This window comes from Phyllostomus discolor, chromosome 3 (genome assembly GCF_004126475.2).
Source record: "Phyllostomus discolor isolate MPI-MPIP mPhyDis1 chromosome 3, mPhyDis1.pri.v3, whole genome shotgun sequence".
NCBI lineage: Eukaryota > Metazoa > Chordata > Mammalia > Chiroptera > Phyllostomidae > Phyllostomus > Phyllostomus discolor.
In genome coordinates this window covers 99,431,640-99,458,818 of record NC_040905.2, presented here as the reverse complement: position 1 = coordinate 99,458,818, position 27,179 = coordinate 99,431,640, and the positions used below count along the sequence as shown (strand labels likewise).

Below are 27,179 nucleotides of genomic sequence, written 5' to 3'. Positions count from 1 at the left end.
CTCCCCCAGCTTTCTGTGTGACTTGAGTGGCAGTTGCCAGAACCCTCAGCTCCAGGAGCAGACACAAAACCTAGGCCGGTCCACTGAGAGTACAGTATTCCCGTACTGTATGATTCAGGGTGAGAAGGTGACCCAAGTTGACCCCTAAGTATCTGTCAGTTTTTGGTACCTCACAAACATCCCAAACCTTCAAGGCTTAAATAACAAACATTTATTATTTTTCACAATTCTGTGGGTAGGCAGGGTGGTTGTTCTGTTCTAGGCCAGCTTGGTCTAGATGTCAGTGGTCTCTCGGTGGCTTGGCTGGAGCTGAATGGTCTAGGATGGCCCGCTCAGTGTCCAGTGGTTGGCAGGCTGGTTTGCCCAGGGACGTGTGGAACAGCATGTTCCCGATCTGTGTGATTTCTCGTCCTCCGGCAGGCTATTCCAGGCTTGTTGCTGTGGCAGCAGCACTCCACGAAATCCAGAGCAAAGACTGAAAAGCAGATTGAGATTTAGCCTTGGAACTCATATACTGTCACTTTTACTACATTCTATTGATCAACACAAGCTTCAAATCCAGCCCAGATTTAGGGAATGATATAATAAATTCCACCTCTTTGTGGAAGGAGCTGCAAAGAATTTGAGGCCACTTGCAATTTATTCCAGAGTCAACCTTGGGAATTTCACTGGAAAACTGAGGAAGAAAAGTCCTTTTTCTATCAGAGTTGCTGGTCCATTAGGCTGTAAGCCTGGAGAGGTGGCAGGCATTTTGCCAACAGAGCAGAAAGGCTTGTTGGAGAGGAAAGGACTACCAAGACTAGAAACAGAAATTACTGATGGTTTCGCTTGAGCTCCTGGATCCAGCCTTGCCTATATTTAGGTTGGTTTGAGCCTCCCCTCTAGAGATTCAAAGTAGGAAAAGGAGGATTTCCTTCCTTCTGAAGACCTTCCCCAGGCTCCCACAGCATCCCAAAGCCCACCTCTTAAATGGCGGCAGCAGCTGCCCTCCATAACTGGATGCTGTCTTAGTTTGGGCTGCTCTAACGGAATATCACAGACTGGGGGGCTTATAAACATCAAAAACTTATCTTTCACGGTTCTGGAGACTGGAACGTGCGAGGTCAAGACACCAGCAGATTGGGCGTCTGCTAAGAGCCCACTTCCTGGCTGACAGACAGCCGTCCTCTCACTGTCTCATGTGGCAGAGGGTAAGGGGGCTCTCTGGGGCCCCGTTTACAAGGACACTAATCCATTTGTGAGGGCTCCACCTTCATGATTTAATCATCTCTCAAAGGCCCCATCTCCTAATACCGTCACATTGCGGGTCTGATTTCAACATATAAATCTGGGCGTACACACTCATTTCAATATATAAAGTTGGGGTACACAGACATTCTGCCTTGAATTCCATTTGGAATTCTTTTGTTATCCTTCTACTGAAATAACTTCCATGAGATGGGAGCGAGGGACAGGTTGGTAAGGATTGCAACAGTGGGTTTTACGTGTTTGCTTTGATTTCAACAAGCACAGGGTAAGGCTGCAGGGATTTTTCAGGAAAGATGCCAGGAATCTGTTAACATACTAATTTACTGATGAGCAGGCACCTGGAAAATGTGCCTGGTTTTGACTATTGGTCACTAGTTTGGTGGCATCTGAATCTCTCCATGGCATCCAAATCTCTGCTCTTACAGTTTTCCTGTTAGGGTCGAATAGAGAAGCCCCATCCCTTGTAATTTATGTGAATTCAACCACAGTATGTGGCAGCAAGAGGTGGGAACAAAAATGGGGGGGAGAGAGAGAACACTAACATTGCAGGGGAACCTCCCTTCTGCCACTGAGGAGCACATGCCTTCCCTGAGGTATGAGATGGAAATTGTATATACGCTGTTGTCCCCTTACTCCCCTCCCAATCCCCCCCTGCTGGGGGCAATTTGTATTTAAAGATGGCCATTTCTCTTCAACAAGAACTTCCCGTAGAGCTCAACCAGAGAAAGGCAGTGATGGGTTCCAGACTAGGAAAAGAATCAGCTAGGCATATGGAGCTCCTGGGAGACAGCACATTGCTGTATTTTCTAGGGAGTCTTAGAAATGATTTCACAGGAGGGTATCTTTTACTATGTATGCTTTTCACCACCTTCCTGACTTTGGAACCTCCCCTATCCCATCCCCCCACTGGGAGGCATGCGGAACAGGAACAAGTCACTCACATTCTCTGAGACCTGCCACTCTTACATTTTGTAATGTCTTTGTCAGCTGCAGCTTTGAAGACTCTCACTGGATGGTGTGACACCCTTCCCCGGACCACTAGAGCCCATCACAAATGTAGATGTGATTTCTAAGACTCCTAGAGCCATCATCTCCAATAAACTCAGATTCTTGGCTCTGAAACTCCTGAGCAGCCTTCCCAAACTGCCCCCCTGGTCCCAGCCCGTTGGTGCTGGAGGCAGCGTGACCAGAAGCCCCTCTGCCGACTGCCACACTGTCGGGGTCTCCTGGCCATATCTGGCTGCCCAGAATCTAAGCAGCATCTATCTTATTTGTGCCTCGGTGCCCTGGCCATCAGCTTGACAAAATGCTGAGTTGCCTTTGTGTACCTTTCACTTGGACACAAAAGCCCTTCACTTTTCCTCCTTTGTTAAATGCATACTGTGAGGAAAGAAGTGAATTCAGCACCTTTTATAGCCCTCTCCAAAGGTCAGGCTTTCTTCTCCTGCTGGAAGTGGCCCACGACACTCTGTGCACATAAAAGGGATAGATTATCAGCCTTACCTTTACATCAGGGCTGTGCTGAGCACATAATCTACCTCCCCTTTCTTCCGCAAAGCCACCTGGAGCTCAATTTGATGTGTTTTATTTCTGACTCTGCATGAGAGATCCCCCACAACACACCTATCCTGTAGGAGGCCTTGAACAATACTTACTTCCTTCACCTGGGATGACCAACCTGGACCATCCCGGTACAAAGCAGGTGATTGATTTGCATGAGTTAAAACACAAGACTCGAACTAGGCACAGCTTGCTGTAACCACAGAGAAGGACCAAGAGCCAGGCATCCGTGTGTGTCCAGAGTTACTTTAAGAGAACAATCCTCATCCCACTGTGTGCCTTTTGTTCACCTGACAGGTACCCATGTGGATTACCAATAATTCACTCAACATTTGATTCAACACATACTTATGTGCCATACTGTTCTAGGTGCTTGGAATATATTCTGAACAAAACAAAGATCTCAGCCCTCACTGAGCTGACACTGAAAGCCTTATTGATAATAGTAGGTGCCATAGAATTTATTGTCCAAACTCAGACACTCTTGAGAGGGAAACTGGTTGCCAGGGACAGTAAGTCACACAACAGGCACAGAGCAGAACCATCTTGGGCAAAGCAAGGAGGAGGTGTGCAGTAGTCCAAGAATTCGCCGGTAGCAGACATAGTTGTGATTAGAAAGAACATGGGCGGACTTCCGGCCAAGATGGAGGTATAGGTGGACGCACCGTACCTCCATGCACAACCAAGATTAAAACAACAACAATTTAGAGGCAGAATAACACCCAGAACTGACAGAAAATTTATCTGAATAAAAGTCGGACAGCCAAGAAGTTGAAATAGACCCACTCATCCAGACTGGTAGGAGGGGCAGAGACAAGAAGCCGGGCAGAGGGTCGCAGCGAGGAGAACAGGGAGAGTTGGGCACATAAGGCAACCGGAGTTGGGAGTGCATAAGCCATCTGGGGCGCACAAGATCGCAGCGGTGGACCCTGAGTAAGCAAGTGGCAGTTGGCAGACCCGGTGAGGCAGCAGTTGTGGAGCAGGGCAGAGCGCGCAACCCAGGATCCCAGGGAAGGGACTGAGGTCCCATGGAGAACAGAGCTACCACCATCGTTCCCTCTCGACCCCGCCCTCACATACAACGTCACATTCTAGAGACTGGGGTGCCCAGCCCTGGTGAACACCTAAGGCTCCATCCCTCACTGTAACAGGAGTGACCAGAGCCCCCCCCCAAAAAAAAGAGAGAGAGAGATGGCTCAAACAGAAGAACAAATTAGTGCCCCAGAACTCATCCTTTTGAGCTACCAAGAGATAGCCAATCTATCAGATGCACAATTCAAAACACTGGTGATCAGGAAGCTCACAGAATTGGTTGATTTTGGGTGCAAATTGGATGAACAAATGCAGGTTACCATAAAAGAAATGAAGGAAAATGCACAGGGAACCAATAGTGATGGGAAGGAAACTGGGACTCAAAACAATAGAGTGGACCAGAAAGAAGAAAGAAACAACCAAACAGGAAAGAATGGAGAAATAAGAATTCAAAAAAATGAGGAGAAGCTTAGGAACCTCCAGGACATCTTTAAATGTTCCAACATCTGAATTATAGGGGTACCAGAAGGGGAAGAGGTAGAGCAACAGATTGAACACGTATTTGAACAGATAATAAAGGAGAACTTCCCCATTCTGGCAAAGGAAATAGACTTCCAGGAAGTCCAGAAAGCTCAGAGAGTCCCAAAGAAGTTGGACCCAAGAAGAAACACACCAAGGCACATCATAATTACATTAGCCAAGGTAAAAATGAAGGAGAGAATCCTAGAAGCAGCAAGAGTTAAGGGGACAGTCACCTACAAAGGAGCTCCCATCAGACTGCCAGCTGATTTCTCAAAAGAGACCTTACAGGCAAGAAGAGGCTGGAAAGAAGTATTCCAAGTCATGAAAGACAAGGACCTATATCCCAGATTGCTCTATCCAGCAAAGCTTTCATTTAGAATGGAAGGGCAGATAAAGTGCTTCTCAGATAAGGTCAAGTTAAAGGAGTTCATCATCACCAAGCCCTTATTTAATGAAATGTTAAAGGGACTTATCTAAGAAAAGAAGATTTAAAAAAAAACATGTATAGTAAAAGGACAGTAAACTCACAATTAATAACCACACCTAAAGCAAAACCAAAAGAAACTAAGCAAACAACTAGAACAGAACAGAACCACAGAAATGGAGATCACATGGAGGGTTAGCAACAGGGGAGTGGGAGGAGGAGACAGGGGGAAAAGGTACAGAGAATAAGTAGCATAGATTGTAGGTTGAAAATAGATAGGGGGAGAGTAAGAATAGTATGGGAAATGTAGAAGCTAAAGAACTTATAAGTATGACACATGGACATGATTAAAGGGGGGGATATGGGTGGGAGAGGGTGTACAGGGTGGAGGGGAGTGAAGGGGGGAAAATGAGACAACTGTAATAGCATAATCAATGAAATATATTTAAAAAAAAGAAAACAGCATGGGCTTTGGAGGTAAGCAGTGCTGGGTTTGAGTCTCAGTTCAGTGACTTACTGTCATCAACTATTCATCCCTTTTTGATTTTCAAGTTTCCTTGGCAGTATGGATTATGTGAAGTGACACACAGACAGATCCAGTCCACACCTGGCACATAATAAATCTTCACTTAACAATGTTCATAGGTTCTGCAACTTTAAGTGAAATGACATATAATGAAACCAATTTTACCATAGGCTCATTGATATGAACAAGAGTTAAGTTTCCACAGCATTTTATCAATGTTATAACAAAATGACGTTGAATAAAATAACATGATTCAAAGACCTGCTGTAGAGGCGTAACAACCACTGGTTTCTCATCCCGCAACTGGCCGCCAACACCCCACCACCCCACCCACACGTTTACTAGATTTGGAAGCTACTCTTTAGTATCTAAAGCAATCTACAGGGATTTGCAAGAAACTTAGATTGGTCAAATAGCTACAGGAAAATTTCTACTAGAGGCTAAGCGGAATAAAACCAAATCATAATCATAACTACATTTATTGAGTTTACCATAAATGCTAAATAACTTTTATATTCATTGTTTCTTAATACTTACAATCTCTATGAAGCAAGTTGTGTTTTTTCAGCCCATTTGAAAAGATTTTACTTCTTTATTTTCAGAGAGGGGAAGGGAGAGAGGAAGTTAAAAACATCAGCGTGGGAGGGAAACTTGAATTGGTTGCCTCTCATAGGCACACTGACTGGAGACCAAACCTGCAACCAAGGCATGTGCCCTGACCAGAAATCAAACTGGTGACCTTTGGCTTTGCAGGACAATGCACAACTGAGCCACACCAGTCAGTGCTCAACTCATTTTAAAGATAGAGAGTAATGCCTAGATCAGGGAGTCCAGCAAATGTTTTCAGTAAGGGCCAGCAGTGAATATTTTACGTTTTGCAGGCCATAGGCATTCTATCCCAACTATTCAAGTCTGCCAGTGTAGCATGTAGCAGGAAAGCAGTCATAGACATGTAAAGGAAAAGTGTGTTCCAATAAAACTTTATTTACAATTGGATTTGGCTCCAGAACCAGTCTGCTGACTCCTGACTTAGAAATGTAATAGCCCATGCTCTATTCTGGCCATTGAAGTAGTTTAGCTGGATTTGAGCTACACCTATACACACTGTTCTGTGTCTTGGTTCCCCACCAGTAGTCAGTGTTGGAGATTTTTCCATATCACAACAAACAGATACTTCATTCTTCTTAATCACTGCAGAGTAATCTTGGTTATGGCTGAATCGTTAAGTTGCTTCGCTGGTCCCCTCCTGGCAGATACCAAGGCCAGTTACAATCATTTGCTATCACAAATAATGCTGCAGGCAATACCTTGAACAGAAGTCATTTTGCACATGTTGAATTGTACTGTACCTTCAGAATGGTTGCTGGCATTCCAGCCCTGATATCCACATCCCAGGCTGGATGCAACATTTGGGGAAAGACAGAGAGAGCAGGTCGCAGTTGTCTGCCCCATTCCTGAGCAGCTTTCCTGAAAACCCCGCCTAAGAACTTCTGTTTATGTATCACTGACCCAAACACAGTCCCTGGGCATACCCAGTTGCTGAGTAGAGGGAGATAGTCTAAGGGCTTCCCCTGAGCTCTCATGGGAATGGATGGATAACACAGTATCCCATGTTACTCCAAGAGGTGGGAGAGGTCCAAGCTGTCATTTTTTGCAGTAGCTTTCTTAAGATTCCCTTCCCTCAGATGGAGCTAAAGTATGAAGTATGAAGAGGCCAGACTCTCAGCCTTAGCAGCCACCCAGAATAGGTGTCTCTTTCTCCCTATCTGGAGATGTCCTCTCTCCCCTCTCATCTTTCTTTACTCAAGTCCATTTTGACTAATGGCATCTCATAGAAAAACTGCAGATTTTTCTTTGGACACTAACTCTTCCCCCAATAAACACTTGACATTGTTAGCAGCACTCTTCTTAACCACTTCAATAAAGAAATGAGAAATACACTTTATGCCCACATACTTTGATCAATACCAGTGACCTTCCATTTCCTGATTTCACATACAAACCTCTTCAAATAGGTCCATGTTCTTCCTGAACCCTAAGTGAAATCTTCACAAAATCCCTAAAAGGATAGAAGATGGTGATTCCAATGAAAGCCCTATCTGCCAAAGAAATGGTTGAGAGCAATCCGAGGAGGTGTTGCAGACCTGAAGATTAATTCAATGTGGCTGGTGAGGCTGAAGGAAAACTCAGAAGGCTGCATGTTGGCCTCTAGTTTCCACAGCCAGGTAGATCTTTCAGTCCCCAGTAGCTGGCACTTCATCTGGCACAGGGCAGATGCTTAATCAATGCTTTGTAAATGGGGGAAAAAAACCCCTTCTTCCAAAACTAGTCACTTCCTTTGATATTATTTCTTTATTTCTGTCCTATATTTTGATCATTTTCCTAGTTATTCAGTCTTAAACTCACCACTGACTCATCTTTCCTTTAGGTCCAGTATTAGTCAGGCTTCCTGAGAAAAGCACAACAGGGTACAGAGACAGGTAACTTGTAAGGAATTGGCTCACGTGATTACAGAGGCTGACAAGCCTCAAGGTCTGCAGCTGGCAGGCTGGAGACTCAGGAGAGCTGATGGTGGAGCTCCAGCCTGAAAGCTGGCAACTCCAAGCCCAAGAAGAGCCAATGTTTCAGTTCAAGTCTGAAGGCAGAAAAAGACCAATGTCCCAGCTCAGCAGTCAGGCAGGATGAGTTCCTTTTACTTTTGGGAGGGTCAGCTTTTTTGTTTTATTCAGGCCCTCGACTGATTGGCCGAGGCCCACCCACATTAGGGAGGGAGATCTGCTTTACTCGGTCTACCAATTTGAGTGTTATTCTCAACTAAAAAACACCCTCACAGAAACATCCAGAATAATGTTTGAGTAAATGGGCACCCATAATCCAGTCAAGTGGACACATAACACTGACCTTACTAGTCCATGTTACATGTCCACCTGATGAGTAGCCAAGTTCTGCTCTTCCTCTGCAGAGGTGTCTTCTGTGAAGGCAGGGCCCAGGCAGAAAAGAAGCGATCAAACGGGGAAACTGAATGGAGTGTAATGATGAGACCATTCACAAAGACAAGGGCAGGGGGAAAGAAACTTAAGCTTGAGGGACAGTGCAGCCTCCAAGGTCCTGCAACAGCTGGACCTCCAGGTCTGATGGGGCAGACAGAGGGGCTGTGCCTGGCAACATTCAAAACACTTGACACATATTACCTTCTAAAAAGTCTTTATTGAGATGTAATTCACATATCATACAATTCACTGATTTAAGGTATATAATTCAATGGCTTTTAGCATATTCACAGCATTGTGCAACCATCACCACAGTCAACTTTAGAACATTATCCTGAAAAGAAACCCTACCTCCTTAGCTATCAGCCTCCAACACCCCCTTCCCCCCAGCCCTAGGCAATCGCTAAACTACTTCCTGTCTCTATGGACTTAACCAGTCTGGACATTTCATATAAATGGGATTGTATAATATGTGACCTTTGTGACAGCCTTCTTCCATTTAGCATGTTTTCAGGTTAATCCATGACAACCCAGGTGCAATCATTTCACAAGAGGGAAAATTAAGGCATAGAGAGGTTAGGTAACACCTGGTAAATGGCAGGGCAAGAATTAACACCCAGGTTTTTAATACCATTATGCTAAGCTGCCTCTCTTCACCATTCACCCCTCACTCAGGTCCCACCCACCGTCAAGGGGAGCGCTACAGTAATGTTCTCCCCCACCTCCTTTTCATCTTCCCTCATCCAGTCCATCCTGAACCCACTGCCCCATTTAAGTCCCTTCAAGTTATGTCTTCACCACCACCTCCTGGGCTCAGGGGACATCAGTCTTTTACTTGCTCACCATCTGTTCTCTCTTCTGGTGAGGGGACTCTGGCTTCCTTTGTGGGAACCATCCCTAACTCACCCTAAACCCACTTGGCTTAAGTATTGTTTCTCCTTCACCAGCTTCAAAACAACTATGTCACCAGGTCTAGCTAATGAGAGCAGCGCAATGCTTAAGCAGCTTTCCCAGGCCACAGTGATTGGTCAGGGACTAGGAATGAGACCTAATTACAGACAAATGAGACTAGAGGTAGGGAGGGGCATATTCTGCAGATTCTGGGAAACCAAACTTTTCTCTCTCTTCTGCAGAAGCTAGAGAAAGAGACCCTCACCCTTTTTGCAAACAGAGGGGTGTCAGGAGGTGATGGATGGAAATGCTGCAGCAATTCTGCTGCCATACAGGAGGAGGGCCACTGGGAGCCATTGTGAGCCCAATTTCAACACTGTGAACAGCAGAGATAGAAGAAAGAGAAGCCAGGTATTCAGTTTGAGCTCCTGGATCAAATCATACCTGAAAAAAAAATGACCTCTCGATTTTTCATTTAGCAAAGCTAATACTTATTAGAAGCAAAAGTTGAGATGTTTTGTGTCTCTTCTAAATAATATATCGGAAAATTTCATGTTCTAAAATTCTTCTATTGCACAGCACTCAGAATAATATGGTCCCTTAATGCAGCCAAATAAGTAACCAAGATAATTAATCTTTTAATGCCCATGTTGACTTAAATGTGCACACACACACACACACCATCAGCAAGTAGGTGCAACAGGTGGCATCTCCGTGTAATTTTTGTTTCAATAAAGCCACTTGCAAGTTAGGCATGGAAAATGCCACACAAAGGCTGTCCCCCCCCCCCCCCCCGCCTCATTAGAACAGAGAGCATTGCTGTCACTATTGTTTCCACCTGATGAAAACAACTTGGTCTGTGACGTGTTTCCAACTGTCATGGCACCAAGTGGGCAGGAGAAAATCAGAACAAGAAGTCACATCTTAGCAGAAAATAAGGCAGGAAAAGAGGGATAGAATGATAATCCTCAATCAGCCCAGAAAGTAGAATAGAAAGCTGGGAAAAGCATCAGTTTGGGGGCAGATTTAAAATAAAGCCCTTGTGGAATTAAACCAGTGATTCTTAACCAGGGTGCACAGTGAGCCCTTGTGTGAGTCTTTAAATTACATCCCCCCCTTAGGCCGGCCCTAAAGCATCTGCTTCCGTGGGACTGGGGGGAGCAGGAGCATCAGTAAATTTTTTTTAATCTCAAGAATTTAGTCTGATGTGCATACCTAGTTAAGAATTCCACAATTAAGCATCAGGAAATTCTGTACAACTGAAAATATAATTGAGATTTTTCAAAAAGGAAAGGAACAAAGTATCATAAATAGAAATTCTTTGAAAAAAAAAGAAAACAACAAACCCCACAACAGAGCAGCTATAAATCAAAAGCATTTTGAAGGAGAGGAGTTGAGACATGGTTATGGGTAAAGTGTTTGTCATTGTCAGGCTTATGCTGGGTTTGCAGTACAGATGGACAAGAGGACTGAAGGACACTCACAAGTTTGACCCTCCTTCCCTACTTCAATACAAAATTTCATCTGGAAGTTTCTAGGTGTGTTCCTACTGAGATCAGGTAGGTGACTGTCATTACTGTTTGAATTCATTTTGTTCCATTCTATAAGGCCACATGATTTGTTCTTGGCTTTGATTCATTTATCAAACGTTGGCCAAGGGCCTGCTACACTCCAGGCACCGGGGACAGCCCTTAATTTTGAGCTTGCTGCCAGATTGGAGAAATGGTAGGAAGGCGGGTAACGACCATGCAATATAAACACAGGAGGCCAGAATATGCAGGGATAGGAGGCAGGGCGTGGAATGATTTCACCTAAGAGATACAGGGTTGAAAGGGCAAATGACCTTCATCACAAGAGCAGAGTACAGGAATTGAGAGAAGGTGGGGGCAAGCAAGGTGAGTGCAGGGAGCAGTGGCAACTAATGAATATGCAGTCAGTGCAGCAAGAAAATGCCTCCCTCCTGATAAGGATGCTCAAGCCAGTGGCCCGGCAGAGTAGAACAGGCAGCTGAGCGAGCCCTCATCTTGCAATGTGCAAATGTGACATTCCACTCTCTTCTAACAGCAAAGATCAGGAGGTGGGATTATTAACGCCAGATTATCACAACGTTTAGCAATTGCCTGTCCACGCTCCCCAGGCACTGTACCTATGACATTCTGGAAATGACTTGCAGCTGGGTTGGTAGGGGTTTCCAGACTCAGGACTCTTGGATGAGGGCGCCCTCTGGTGACCACAGTCAGGCGCCGGGAAGCCCGAGACCTAGACCTTCCTTGCCCTTGGCATGCCCGGCAGCAAATAGTTCTTCCCAAGACAGGATCAGAGAACCCATCAGGTTCAGTCACAGCCCTGCAGGGCTGCCATTTCAAGAAGTGGCAGGAAGCACATCCCTGAAGGCAAGTGGGGCCTTTTAAACCTTTGAAAACAAATTCAATAGAAAATTGCTTTGTGCTCTGGCAGGGCCAGAAAAAGGTGGTTTTGAGGAAAGGTTTCTTTTGTTCCCCTTGGTTGGAAAAGGTCATGTTTTCTTCTCCGAAAATCACCTGGATCCAGTGGTCTTAGAGGAGGACTTTTAGGAGTTTATGGGGTGAGAGCCCGAAGTTTTATCTTATTCTCAAGAAGGTATAGGATCTCCAAAAGGGTAAAGAACACCATAGGGTTCCACCTCCTTAAATTCTATAGAAGCTATGTTCAAATGTGATCCCCTTGAAGTGTTAGAGGTCCCCCCAAATCTGTTATTAGTAACCCAAATGTCCACTGATAGGAGAGAGGAAGTAAGAGGCTGGATGGCCTGGTAATTAAGTTCAAGCCTCTCCCAGCACCTAGAAGACTGTAAATGGGGGGCTGAACAGAGTACATGTTCCAGAAGGTGGTCCTGAGAGTGCAGGGGGTAGAGCAGTTAAAACAGTACTTTGTCAGTGCAGGTAAGGAGCTGGTGCAGTACAGCGGCTCGGCTGTAAAACAGAACTGCAGCCAACTAAAAGAGCGAGGTAGATCTACACATGGAAGACTTGGAAAGATGGCTGAGTAGGTCACTGAATGAAAAAAGCAAACTGCAGATCAAGATGCACAGTATCATTCCATTTGGGGAATAATACAAACCCAAATGTGTACATAATATGGATAAAAAGCTTTGTTGTTTTTCTAGTCTGAAAATGTAAGTTTGGAAGGGTCCTTTCTCTTCTATTTTACTTATATGCAGTTTATATTGTTTGATTTTAAGGCAAGCATTACTTTTGGAAGGAAAAAAAGCAAGAAAAAACATATTGTCTTATGTGGCAGATTGCTAATAGGTAACCATAAAGTAAGGCAAATGATCCCAGTTTCCTGTTAATCAACAAGCAATCTACAAGGAGATTTACCTGTCCCTGTAAATGCACTTTAGCATGTTGGAGTATTTTACAATGCGCATACATGCAATATTTATTACAAAAAAGTTTTGATTTTTTAAAAAAACTTTTAAAAGGGTAATTTGATTTTGTATTTAATCTTAAGAAAAATTGCTGATTGTCAGGCACTGTGCTAAGCTCTGAAGATATAGAAAAAACTATGTTGGTCTCTACCTTCCAGTTCATGGTATAGTTCAGTGCTTCTCAAACTTTACTGTGCTTCCAAGTCACCTGCAAGTGTTACCTATTGGTTATTTGCTGCTGTATAGCAAATCAGCCCAAAACTCTGCAGCTGAAAATAAACATTTATTATTGAACATAGTTGCTGAGAGTCAGGAATTCAGGACTGACCTAGCTGGGTGATTCTGGCTCTGGGTCTTTCATGAGGTCATCTGAAGGCTTCACTGGGGCTGATGGATTCACTTTCAAGATGTCACACAAACACAGCTGTAGGCAGGTGGCCTCAGATCTTGGCCATGTGACCCTCTCCACAGAGTAACTGCCCAAGTGTCCTCATCACATGGCAGCTGGCTTCCCCCAGAGTGAATGATCCTGGAGAGAAAGGTGGAAGCTGAAATGTTTTTATGACCTACCAGCCTTGAAATATACTCCATAATTTCCATTATATTTGAAACAAGTCACTAAGGACAGTCCACACTCAGGGCAAGGAGAAGTGGGCTCCACTGAAGAGAGGAGTATTGAGGAATTTGTGGACACACTTTAAAACCACCATATCTTGTTAAAATGCGTATTTTGATTTAGTAGGTCTGGGGAGGAGCCCAAAGTTCCACATTTCCAACACGCTCACAATCAACACCACTTCTATTGGTCCATGGACCACACTTTGAGTAGAGAGGGAGTCACACATGCAAAGAACGACAGCTCAGATCACATCTTTGGAACTATATTGCTTGCAGGAATAATATCCTTTGTCATGCTGGCATCATCTTTGGATGGTGTCCAATTTTAAAATCACATTTCTCCTGAAAGGTCAGAGCAGTAAAGTAAGGGAAAGACAAGATTACCTTGTTAATATACAAGGACAAGCTGTAATGAAATAAAACACAATCAGAAGGGTATCTTAAAAACCTGATCTTGTTTTGGAAGCTCTCAGAAGCATAAAACATCAGCCATCAATTCTGAAGGGGATGCTAAACAATCAGCAACAAATCTGGCCTTTTAATAAGGATTGTACAGAATGCCTTCATATGCCTAAGATTCCTGACTGCAATACTTACAAAATTAGCTTTGCTACAGGAGGGCAACAAATACCACCAGCATCTCAAAGATCAAGGCACCTATATGCTCTGGCTAGCTTGAAGGGTGATACATTAAAGAAAGTCTCCCCATTTAACAGCCTGGATCAAAATTTGCTTTCGGATACCACATAAAACTATAAATCCTGTATTGTTTTATTGTTATGATTCATATGCCATAAAATCCACTTTAAAGTGTATGATTCGTGGTTTTAGTGCAGTCACAAGGTTGTGCACCTATCACCATCTAATTCTAGAACATTCATGGACCCTTCAAGAAACCCTGTATCCATTAGCTGCTACTCTCCAAACCCTTGAAGCCCTAGACAACCATGTCTACTTGCTGTCTCTTTGGATTTGCCTGTTCTGGACATTTCATATAAACAGAATCATACAATATGTGGCCTTTTTATGTCTGGCCTCCTTCACTTAGTATAATTTTTTAAATTATTATTGGTGGTAAAATATACATTATAAAATTTACCATTTTAACCATTTTTATGTGTAGAGTTCAGTGGCATTAAGGACACTGTTGTATCCTTATCCATATCCAGAACTATTTCCATCTTTCCACACTGAAACTCTGCACTCAAAGCACCATGTTTTTAAGCTTTATTGATGTTATAGCATGTATCAGTACTCTATTCCTTTTTATGACTAAATAATATTCCATAGTATCCCACATTTTGGTTATCCATTTATCAGCCGATAGACGTTTGGGCTGCTTCTACTTTTTGGCTGTTATGAAGAATGTTTCTGTGGATATTCATGTACAAATATTTGTCTGAACATGTTTTCTTCCTTTTTGAGTTTATAGTAGGAGAGGAGTTACTGTATCATATAGTTAATTCTATGTTTAACTGTCTGAGGAACTGCCAGACTGTCTTCCAAAGGGACTGCAACATTTTACATTTCTACCAGCAGTGTACAAAGATTCCAATTTCTCACATCTTCAGCAACACACTTTCTTTTTCATTTATTGTCTTTTTGATTATAGCCATTATAGTGATGTGGTTTTCTCTAATGACTAATGATATTGAGCATCTTTTTGAATGTTTATTGGCCATTTAAACATCTTTGAAGACTTGTTTATTCAAACCCCTTGCCTGTTTTTAATTGGCCTATCTGTCTTATTGTTAAACTGTAAGAATTCTTTTTTAAAAAAAGATTTTATTTATTTTTATAGAGAGAGAGAAGGGAGGGAGAAAAAGAGATAAACGCTGGTGACCTTTCTCTTTGTGGGACAACACCCAACCAACGGAGCCACACCAGTCAGGGCTGAATTGTAAGAATTCTTCATATTGTCTAGATACAAATCCCTTATAAGATATATGATTTGCAAATATCTTCTCCTATTCTGTGAGTTATCTTCTCACTTCCTTGATAGTGCTCTTCAAAGCACAAGAGTTTTTATTTTCATAAAGTTCAGTTTACCTATTTTTTAAATTATATTGCATGTGCTTTTGGTGTCATGTCGAAGAAACTGCTGCCTAATTCTAGGTCACATAAATTTACTCCCATGTTTTCTTCTAAGAGCTAAAGTTGTTTTTAGCATTAATACTTAGATTTTTGGTTTATTTTGAGTTAATTTTTATATAGCTAGGATGTAGGAGTCTAAACTCATTCATTTGCATGTGGATATCCAGTCTGCATTTTTTGCTTTGTTTTTAATCATCAGCAAGCAGCATACCGAATGGCCTTCTTCTGGTTTCCTGGCAGCATCTCTTTCCTTTCTTCCTTGCTCCCCGTTATTCACTCCCCCACCCCTGCCCAAGCTGGAAGATTTTGAGTTTTACAGCAAAAGAATCTGTACAGACCAGGGAGCCCAGGGGCCCAGCCCAGATGGGTGGCATCCTTTCAATTAAGTTTCCACTGAATTTTGCTGAGAAGCACACAGGAGTACTCTTCAATTATGTTATGTGAAAATGACTTCTAATAAGGGAGTGTGATTTCTTTATTCATTCCCATCAAAAACTATTTATTGAGCACCTATTACGTCAGTGATTAAAACAAGGATTCCTGCCCTTGAGAGCTTACATTCTCGCAGCAAGAAAGACATGGAACATAACAAGTAAGTATATTATATTACCTAGATGGTAGCAAGTGCCATAGCAGACAAAGGGTGCAGAGCAGAGGAGGGATGCATGCAGTGGGGCAAAGTCTGAAATTTTGAAAAAGTGGTCCTTTTAAAAGGTAATATTTAAGTAAAACTTTAGGAGTTGGTGAGAAACTTGACCATATGGATATTTAGGAAAGAGCATTCTGGGCAGAGGGACAGCCACTGCAAAGACCACAGGGAAGGAGCGTGCCTGGCATTTTGAGGAACTGCAAGGAGGCCTGTGTGGCTGGGGCAGAGTGCAGAAGGGGGAAAGAGGTCACAGAGGGCGAGGTCGGGGAGGGGCTTGTAAACCATTTAGAGATTTGGACTTTTATTCTGAGGGAACTGGGAAAAGCCAACGTGGGATGCTGAGCTTAGCAGTAATGTGGTCTGGCTTATGGTTCAAAGGATCACTCACCAGCTGGGTTGAGAATGAACTGTGGGAGGACAAGGGTAAGGCAGGAAGAATAGTTAGGAGGCTTCTACAATAATCCAGGCGAAGGGTGAGGGGGGCTGCACCCTGAATGGAAGCACGGAAGGCAACATAAAGGATCTGGTAGAGATCCTGTGGATGGCCTGATCAATTAGATGGGACAATAACAGAGGTGAGTGTCAAAGATGACCCTGGAGATTTTGGCCTGAGAACCAGAAAAGATGGATTTGCCATTAACTGTGATGGGGAAAGCCGGTGGGGAAGCAGGACTCGGGGAAGGGGAGGTGAGTTCAGTTTGGGGCAGGTGGAGCCTAAGATTCCCTTCAACTTCCAAGTGGAGGGGTCAGCTAGGAAGCGAGCTATTTAAAAATGAGAAATCTGGGGTGGAGGTACACATGTGAAGGAATCAGCCACGAGGCAGGATGAGATACTAAGAAAAAGATGAAAGACAGGGCCAAAAACCTCAGCTGAGGACCCCTGGCATGGAGAGGGCCCAAGGAGTGGGAGAACAGCTTGGGAGGCTGTTTTCATAGCAGTTTTGCAGCTGCTTAAGAACACCTTGATCCTTCCCTCAACTTCTCTTTTCCTTTTTCCTTCTCTTTCATTCCTTCCTGTCTTCCTTCCTTTAAATGGGTACCTACAATGTATCAGGGACTGGAAAAGACTGTTTCCCCACAAGAAACCCATGGTCTCATACAGGAAAGACAAAATGCACATTTATAAAATAATGCAGACGTGAGGCAGTCACTGCAGGAACTTGGTTTTCCCATTGTTAACCAACTGCACTGAATCTACTACACTACAGACGTCTGTTTGTGACCTAGCACTGAAGAGTTGGGAATCTCAAACTGTCTCAGACCTTTCTCTCCTGTGTCTCATTTATTGCAAATTATTATCAGAAGACTAATTTACCTATCACATAAAACTAAACTCACTCCTGAGTTAGGAAAAGAGCAGTTGACTAATCCAAACTATGCCGGTGTCCACTGTCCTCCAAAATTAGACCTCCTGGAGGCAAGTCATGCCCTGTCACACGATGCTGATTAAATCCAGGATGCAGGTGGAAGGCAGAGCTTTAGTAATGTAATTCTTTACCATGAAAGCTTAGAGTCTAGGCCAGGGGTCCCCAGTCCTGACTCCCACTACAATTACCTGGGAGCTTAGAAAACTATTCAGCTCCTTGGCGCCATTCAGAATTTTTGGTTTACCATCTGAAAAATTTTAAAATGCTCCTCAGGACATTCTAATGTGCAGCCAAAGAGGAGAATCATTAACCTAGGTTTTTAATAAATTACTTAAAAATCTGCAAATCATAAAAGATTTCAACACAGTAGGAAAAGTTCAATGTGTTTTAGTCTATTCTCTTGGTAACAGACCTAAAGAAAATTATATATTGCAACTTCACAAACAATCCGCAACTTAATATATTCTCTAATGGAAGTAAAGCGCCCTCGATCCACAATTCAAAACAGAAACAACTGACAGTTTTCCACTTGCCTGATGAACTTGAGAGTCTGGCTCTGTCAAACTTAAACGCCCTTGTGTTTTCAATTTCCATTTTTACCAGTAAGCTCAAATTTTTTTTAGATTCCTATTACTTTGGAATAATTCATTTATTATATTTTAGGAAAAAAATAGCTATAGACCAAACAATGACCAACTTTGTTTGCTGTAATTTGAATGTGCCTGGTGAACTGCCAGCCTTATAGCATACACAGAAAAAAAAACCCAACACTGGACAGTTTTATTAAAAAAAAAAACTTACAGTTTATTAACAAAATTCACATAACAATAATGTAACCACAAAACCAGCATAAAATGGCTTGCTCTGTTCCTAACAAGACACTAAGTTGTTTTTCAGAGACAGCAGAATAAGGCTGCAGGATCATGCACTTGGACAGTAGGACAACGCACTAGAGAAAGAATTAACCCCAGAATAACCTTTCAAAGTCACTGGGTCAAAATCCACTGTGCATGACATGCAAACCCCCAACATGGAATTCAAACATTCAACATATGAAAAGCTGCAATTCCCACGCACCTGTGTACTAGGCTCTCATGTTGAACCAATGTAACTATAAATATACCCAACTTCCCCTGCTTCCTCCTTTAAATTTAGCCCAAAAACCCTCAGTAGGGATACAGATTTGAGCCTTGCCTCCTACTTCATTGCTGGTGGACCTTGCAATTAAAACCTTTTCTTTTCTCAAAAGACAATGTCATAGTATTGGCTTCTACACACGTGGGGCAGTAAGCCCTTGCTCAGTAATAATTGTGCCATTCTTTTTCTGTCGATATCACTTGTTAAATTACTATCATCTTTATAAACAGGGTGAAGTGGACATACCTTAAATTCTTTCTGATAAATATATCGCCACACTGCATCCAGCTTGGATAAGCCTCTTCAAAACGGCATATGCTGGAGCCTGTTAAAGACAACAATCAGCAAACAAAAGAAACACATTCTACGTTCACTTTTGGTGGTGAGATACAGGCCTGGCAGGACAAGACTTCTTTGGATAAGAAATAAGATCTAAGAAACAATTCATTTTAATTTGGGGGTGAAAAAAACCTATTCAAAGAGTTAGAATAATGCCTCTGCTACTATGCCTCTGCTACTACTACTGTGCCCAAGCACAGTCATCTGGTTTCTCACTGGAAAGGGAAAGGGGACACTAGGGGAAAGGGTACGGGTGGAAGCAAGGACCAAGATTCCCAATTGGGAGCTTGCTCTTTGTCAAAGCAGTGTACTGTTTTTCTTTCTCTGGCAGTCCCTGTGAAACCTATTTCCTAGGAACAGAAACCTTCCCAGCCCTTCATCTGCCACATCAGGTGCCCAAAGCACCACAAGCAAACAGTAAAGGTAGGTCCTTACCAGTTCTGCATCATGTTCAAGGCCTATGTCATGATGCTCAAGCTCTTCATCTCTAAATTTCTTTATCACCTGGTTAAACAAACAGAAATTGATGCAAGTCAGCATTCTAACTTTCCTGGCGTTCTGTCTTATTTTGGGCTAAAGACTTACATTATTAGCTAAGACAGGGGTAGGAAAACCTTTCCTATAAAGAGACAGTCAATGCATTAAGCATCGTGTAGTCCCTATCATGGCTATTCAACTGTGCCATTATAGAAGGGACAGTGGCCACAGACAAGTAAACAAATGGGTGTAGCTGAGTTCCAACAAAATTTTTCTCTACAGAAACAGGTGGTGGGTCACAAGCCATAGTCTATCAATCTGACGTAGGCTTTAAAAAAAGCCAGGCCTGTATCTGTTCCCTTATCTGCTGTAGAAAATTATCTCAGGGTATCTTTTAGTTCATTTATTTAATCTGAAGGGTTCATACTAATAGCATTTGCTCAGGATCTACCACAAATCTGGAAATGGAGAGAATACTTGCCCAGGCTCAGAAGACACGGGTCCTGACCTCTGCCTGAGCATGTGACCAGGGCACACAGCTTCAGCTCCATGCCTTAGTTTGTATGCCTTCAAAGACATGCGGCGCTGACCTAGATTTCTAAGGTCCCATCATTCCCTAACATTCTATTTTTTTTTTTTTTTTTTACTAAATTGCATATCTGTCCCTTTCCCCCTTATCAGCCCCTTTTCAGAGGGTAGTCAAATACCTGAAGCAGTTCATTGTATTTTTCAGGATCCTCCTCCATCAATGCCCTGATCTGGTTGTTGTAGTGATGTGCTATGGACTCTTCCACAGCCACCGTGCAGGCCATCGCTCCCTCCTTCCCCAGCAGGGCGGTTCCTGCGCCTGGAATTGTCAAACCCAGAGCAGTAAAGGATGGGACTGATACCACTGGTAAGGGAGAGCATGTCAGGTCAGGGCTTATCAACTTCGGCACTACAAACTTTAGGCTGGATAACCCTTTGTTGTTATCACAGGATGTTTAGCAACATCCCTGGACTCTGTCCAATAGATACTGATGGCATCCCCACGAGTGACACCAAAAAATGTCTTTAGATATTGCCAACTGTGCTCAAGAGCAACTTGACCCCACTGAAAACCACTATTTTAGGTGGTACCAAGTTACAGTATTAAACCTTAATTAACAGTAAGAATATTATTCTCTTTTCAATGATCTCCCTAACCTGATTATGGCAAGAAGAAAGTCGTTAACTGAGGTATGTCTGAATCTTGCATAGTATTTACTATTCTCCCTTTTAGGAGTGAGATCCCAGGTTTAGAACCTTTGTCAGGAAATATTATCTGGCTACAACTGAATTAGTCTAGCTGTGTTTGTTGTATCTGTTTTTACTGTACCTTTTATTTATAAAACTATTAAGATTCTATCTTAAATAAATTTAAGCAAAAAAAAAGGCAGCAAATTTAACATTAGAAAAATACTAAGTAGATAAAAAAAGGCTGCAAGAGGACACAGCAAGACTTGTGAAGTGGTGCTTAAAGGGTATGATTGCCCCAGACCCCTCAGCTCCCATAAGCCCTTATGGACAGACACATACCCAGTGCAAACCCCACCACATTCCAAAAGGGCATCAGAATAGTCGGCCGGACCCTGTATGCAACCATCAATTCGTTGAACTTTTTCAAGTGGTCCTTTTCTTGATCCCACATTTTCTGTAAGAAACATAACAATAAAGACACATAAGCATTCTATGCAGGCCACCGCCCGCTGTATCCCAAAGAAGCCACATGCCCCATCCATGAACCATGATTCTGACAGAAGCACCTCAGACCCACAAAGTGCCTGTTTAAAGATGAGGCTCCATACTCATGAGAAATGTGATGGTTAGCTCTTTCAAAATTAGGAGGGCAGAATATCAGCTATTGTGTGATTTCCTTCCAGATTGCTAGCATGTAAGTATCATACATCAAAGGAGAAAGAGAGAATGATAATAACAGCTAACACACAGCACTTCCTAAGTGCCAGGCGCTGTCAAACAGTTTCAGATAGGCAACTCACTGAAGCTGCCCAACTGCTTTGTGAAGGACAAACTGTTATCTGCATTATAAAGATGAAGAAAGGAAGGCATAGAGAGGTTAAGTAACTTGCCTGAGCACTTAGAGAAGGCAATTTAACTTGTGCTGAGTGTCTGTTACATGCCAGGCATGGTATCAGCTGCTCTATACCAGCTCATTTATTCCTTACCATAACACCTACCAAAACCCAGTGAGGTGGGTGTTATCAGCTCATTTTGCAGGTGTGGAAATGAAGACACAGAGGTTATGTCACTTCTCCAAGGTCACAGAGGGAGGAAGTGGGAGAGCTGGAATGTGAAACTGGGTCTGTGTGATTATAAAGCCCAGGTCTTTTCCTCTGCCTCTCAGTATAAAATACCTCCACTGGGCTGCACTGAGGGCAGGAGGCAACCTCTCAGCAACTGGTACTTTTACCTAATGTGGTGATTCTCAACCTCATTTTCATGATCATCCATCCTCACATGAAAAGTTAATACTATAGACCATATATTTGTTTATGTACTTGATGCCCATCTGTGCTCCATACATAAAAAGAACACGCTTTTTACTCCTCTCTCCCCAATATCCAATTTCCACTTGTTTGGAGGACAAAGAGTAAATCCCCTGAGAAGACATGACCTAAAGTAATTTATTACTTGAAGGTCTTTGGGTCCTTACCCCCTAAGCCCTGTTCAGTAGACCAGGCTGAAAGAGATAAAGCAGCACCCACCTGGATGACTGGCCCGACACTTGTGCGACCCAGGACCGCCATCTGTCCTGCATAAATGCGGTTTGCTCCATATTCACCTGCATGATCCACCCGTATGATTCGGTCCACAGCTGCCCGACTGATCTTGTCTAAAGTCAGTCCTGAGCTGCAAAATCTGACACTGATTCTTCTTCCATAAGCTGCAATGCAAGTGTTTATTCTTCATTACTCTCAAGTAAAACTGAGATGTCTCTTTTTGCAGACAGAAGGGGCACCTTAGAACAAAGGTAGCAAATGAGTTGCCTAAGGGTTAACATGCCTTTAAGTATGTTGTTTATCCTACAGTGTTTTGTTTTTTGTGGGGTTTTTTTATTAGTTACCTACAGTTAAAACAGAAGAGCTTAGCTAACTACTGTATTTGGATTTCTAGTTTCACTTTAAGTACATGAAGATTTGGAAGTTCTAAGCCTGCCTTCTCTCCTGGAAGTTAATGTGGCAGTGGACTCTAGGTCTAGGCATGGTTCTCCAGCTCACCCATCCTTCCTGGCCTGCTTCACTCCCAACCCTGGCTGCACAGAACCTTCTAGAGAGCTTTCAAAACCATGAATGCTCCTCCCCAGTCAATTTCTGGGAGGGGGACACTGATATTTATAAAAAGCTCTGTGCACAAATCTTCTTTGCAGCCAAGGTTGAGAACCACAGAATGAAGTTCTCTTAAAACACCTGCATCCATGGGTATCTTATTTTGAAAATAAGCCTTAAGCCCTGGCTGGTGTAGCTCAGTGGATTGAGCACGGGCTGCGAACCAAAGCATAGCAGATTCAATTCCCAGTCAGGGCACATGCCTGGGTTGCAGGCCACGGCCCCCAGCAACTGCACATTGATGTTTCTCTCTCTCTTTCCCTTCCCTCTCTAAAAATAAATAAATAAAACTTAAAAAAAAAGAAGAAAAATAAGCCTTAGAACTTAGGTTTCGTCTCACTATGGCACATAACTGATTCAGCTGAATTAGTCTTGCCTTCAAAACATAAATTCTTAAGGACAAATTTGATTTTGTTTTTAAAAATCTACTAATGGTAACACCTGGACAGTATTCTCTGAGCCTTGTATGATAGCATGCCAAAAGTTTTTCCCATTAAGGGTTTTGTAGTGTGTCTAGGTGTGTAAGGTATTTTAACCTCATTTTGCAGATATGGAAATGGAGACTGAGAGACTATTTTGTTTATAATGTGAACTTTGACCTGTATTGATATCATCTTGAGATGTGTTTCAAAGATTATATATGACAACCATGTCTTTAATAGATACTTGTCATTGAGGCTAACTTCAACACCACCCAGAAAATGTGTAGAAATTTTCATTTTGGGTACATGTGTGGTTTTTTCATTAAAAAGTTTGAGTGCTAAGTGAAATAAGTCAGTCTATGAAAGACAAATATCATATGATCTCACTTATAAGAGGAATCTAAAGAACAAAATAAACTAATGAGCAGGATAGAACCAGAGGCATGGAATCATGGAACAGACTGACAGCTGTAAGAGGGGAGGGGACTAGTGGGGACTAATTGAAAGAAGGTGAAGGGACTAGTTAAAGAACATACATGAAGGACACATGGACATGGTGTGGGGACTGACTGTGGAAGCGGGGAGCAGGCTGGGTGGAGGGGGATGAAGGGGGAAAAATGGGACATCTGTAACAATACAAACAATAAAACATCAAAAATGAAAAAAGAAAAAAGGCTTGAGTGCTTTGGACACAAGATGATGGAGTAGACCTAGTGGGACTTGGGGTTGTTCTGCATTTCAACTTTTTGGTCAAGTGGAGTTTAAAATGCCTTGCTCTTAACACAGTACTGTGGACATGGAGGTGTGAAGTACTGTGACCCAGCTTTGATCTACTCCTCTGCACAACCTGCTCCATCTTACTGAGCATATTTGACTCAAGAGGACTCCAAGTTCTGCCAAGTATAATGTACGACTCAGTTCCGTGCCTTCAGACAATGAGTCACTGTCATCTGTGGCCATATTTTTATATGGAGCACAATTTGAGACATTTGACAAAGTCAAGGTGGCCTCTTGCAAGTTTCTGCCTCTGAGTCCAAGGACTGGTGCTTTCATCAATCTCACTTCCTTGCAAAATGATGGGGCCCAAGAATTAAAATGGAAATGACCAGCTGGCTCTATTTCTTGTAATAATCTTGTTTGCTTGTTCTTTTCTTTGTTACTCCCATCCCAAAACATGTCAATGGAACAGAACTTTAAAAACAACCCAGTACTCATTTAAAAATATATATATGTACTGAAAAATAGCAAGGGGCCCAGTATATAGGATCAGTTCAAACACACAGCTGACTTTTGATGGGTGGGATTATATTTATATTAAAAACATACTAGACTGTTCCCCAACACTACACCACCTTTTCAGATTTAGGCACCTAATAAATGATTTGGGATGGGGGGTAATATGGAGGATTGAGTTATAATATTTGCCATTTCTATCTTTCCACAATCTCTTATGGAGGGACCATAGAAAAGGCACAGAGCTAGAGTCAGATAATGTGTTTTATCTCAAGTGTAACCTTGGACAAATCAGAACTGCCATTTCTTACATATAATATTGGTAATAATTAGCTTATTTCCTTTTTAAGGGAAAAAATACTTTTCTTACTGAGTTATCATGAAGATAAAATGAGATATAGGAAGATAACTTTATAAATAAAAAGATTCTTACTCTGTTGTGCTCATTGGCTCAACAAAGCATTAAAATTCATGTTCAACAATCCTGTGAGTTTTGCCTGTACTGAGACATACTTTAAAAAATAAACTTGAGAGCCAGTACTAGAAGCTCTCAAATGTATCATTTTATATTTGTGTTTTCCAAAGTGGGAAATATACACCAATGATTTTACCTGTAAGATTTTAAGTGGTATATGGGGATATCTTAAGTGGCTTATGAACGTACACTAAATAACGCTCATGTAGGAGTTACTCCCTTAAATTCTCTTCCAATCCTTTTGACTTAATCAAGGAGACTGGTCTGTTTAGAGCTGACATCTTGAACACCTTCCTAACACTAGCTAATCTTTTTTTTTTAACAGGGGACAGGGGGGTGGGGGGAGATGGTCTTTGGCTCAAGCCTTGGTAGGCAACAGTATCTAAAACAATACTATTAACTTCTTGTTTTCAGCGTAATGGTTTTGGATGATTACTCTATTTGGGGCAGGCAATGCTGTGTTCTGTTTACCATCAGAACTTAGTTTCCCTGAAGTTGTTTAACTTAAAAGTGGAACACAGTTATAGAAAAAAACACATTTAATAATCAAAAGTATATACAAGCGGTATTGCTGTAAGGCAAAATCTGAAGGTGGTACATAAACGATATGAGAAAATGTCACAATTTTCTGAGGCAGCTCAAATGAACCGAGCAAAGGAGAAGCCAGGACACACTCAGGTCTCCTTACTCAAAACTCGATGTTCCTTCCACCACGGTGGTGTTTTTCAAACTTTCTAACGTATATGTCTCATTCCACGGGCTGTTAAAACACTACAAGCAAACCCTGGCTGGCGTAGCTCAGTGGATTGAGCACGGGCTGGGAACCAAAGTGTCCCAGGTTCGATTCCCAGCCAGGGTACATGCCTGGGTTGCAGGCCATAACCCCCAGCCCCTCTCCCTCTCCGCCTCTGTCTCTCTCTCTCTCTCTAAAAATAAATAAATAAAATCTAAAAAAAAATTAACAAAAAAAAACCACTACAAGCAGACACAGCCCCCGGAGGGACCTGAGAATCTGCATTTCCAACGGGCTCGGGGGTGGGAATAGGGGAAAACAGACGCTGGTCGCGTGACTTCTTTGCTTGCCAAGACCCTAAGCGAAGGCAACGAGGGCACCCACGAAGCACTGAACAAAGTCGCCAACAGTCCTCTGGCAGGAACTCCGACCACGCCTGCAGTGACGTGAAGGCAGGTGTGCAACTCCCCAACGCGTCACCCCTAAGTGGCTGCCCCACCAAGTCCTAGCAGAAAACCATCCCAATCTTGTTACACATTCCCGCTGCGCAAGACACGCCCCACCTCGCTGCCAGCGCCCCAGCGTTCCAAGTCTCGCAGTCGCACGCCGTCGCAGCCCTGTGACGTATGCAAACGCCTTCCCCGTGACCTCTCCGGCCCAAACAACAGGAGAAAATTCCACGGCTCGCCCGCCCAGCGCAGTACCGTGGCCGCGGCCCCGTGTTACCTGAGAGGTGTCGCGGGGCGACCGTACCCAGTCGCCACGGGAAGCAAGACCCCATTAACTGGGCACAGCTCATTGCTGGGACAACAAAGCAACCACTCCTTTGAGCGACGCGGGCCAAACGTGCCCTTAGCGCACACTGATGATGCGAGGCAGACGTAAGGAAGACGCTACCCAGGTTTGTAGTGGTGGAAACGCCCCTGCTTCCACTCTATTGGTTGAACATCGCAAGTGAAAAGATCCTACTGGATGCGGTCACTATCAATCACTTAAGATTGCCCCAAGGGAGAAAGCCTTCGGTTGCTATGGAGGTGAGAATGCTAAATCGATCTTTCAAAGATTGTGACAGTGTGAAGTTTTTTAAAATTGCATTGTTTTTATTTTAAATTATAGTCAACATACAATGTTAGTTTCAGGTGTACAGCCCCGTGATTAGACATTTATGTAACTTACAAAGTGATCACCCTGGTAAATCTAGTACCCATCTGACATCATATGTACTTATTACATTATTGGCTGTATTCCCTATGCTGTGCTTTACACTCCCCAGACTATTCTGTAACTGTCCCCCAACTCCTCTCCCATCACTGACAGGATGAAGATTCGTGGGAAAGAGGACCATGAATTAATTTATTGGTATAACTATTGTACTTTCTGTTTTACCAAAATGGAAAGACTTTTTCTTTTTATTCTACATCCACTTCAAAATAGAAATTACATGCTGAAATTAAATTCACCACATGGCCAATAGTGTTATCTCTAGGTATGGGGACTGACAGACTATTTCAAATTTCTTTGTAGTTCTTTTCTTAATTTTAGATTTTGTGCAGAGAACGTGTATTTTTTGTTTCCACTTTACTGTTGGTTGCACTTATGTCGGTGCACATTGGTTTCTTGGGGTCTGGGATAGGGAGAGGAGATTTAGTTATATATCATAATTTTAAA

General features: G+C 42.8%; 1 protein-coding gene across 6 annotated transcripts; it reads right to left on the bottom strand.

Annotated features, from left to right (window-relative positions):
• Window positions 1–191: 191 nt before the first annotated feature.
• Window positions 192–26,384, bottom strand: COQ7 (coenzyme Q7, hydroxylase). Of its 6 annotated transcripts, XR_004902053.1 has the most exons (9): window positions 26,238–26,384; window positions 22,028–22,206; window positions 20,841–20,955; window positions 19,991–20,130; window positions 19,242–19,310; window positions 18,714–18,792; window positions 6,620–7,947; window positions 5,304–5,440; window positions 192–475 (listed from the first exon to the last, which is right to left on the bottom strand). XR_004902053.1 is itself a non-coding variant. In XM_036020876.1 (7 exons), exons 1-6 carry the CDS (start codon window positions 26,308–26,310, stop codon window positions 18,715–18,717), a joined length of 654 nt encoding a protein of 217 aa, XP_035876769.1. In that variant the 5' UTR covers window positions 26,311–26,384; the 3' UTR covers window positions 192–475; window position 18,714. The 6 variants fall into 6 exon arrangements, 5 of the variants coding, with proteins under 5 accessions (XP_035876769.1, XP_035876768.1, XP_028386733.1 ...); XM_036020876.1 differs by lacking the exons at window positions 5,304–5,440; window positions 6,620–7,947; XM_036020875.1 differs by lacking the exons at window positions 192–475; window positions 5,304–5,440; window positions 6,620–7,947 and adding an exon at window positions 12,865–13,131.
• Window positions 26,385–27,179: the final 795 nt, after the last annotated feature.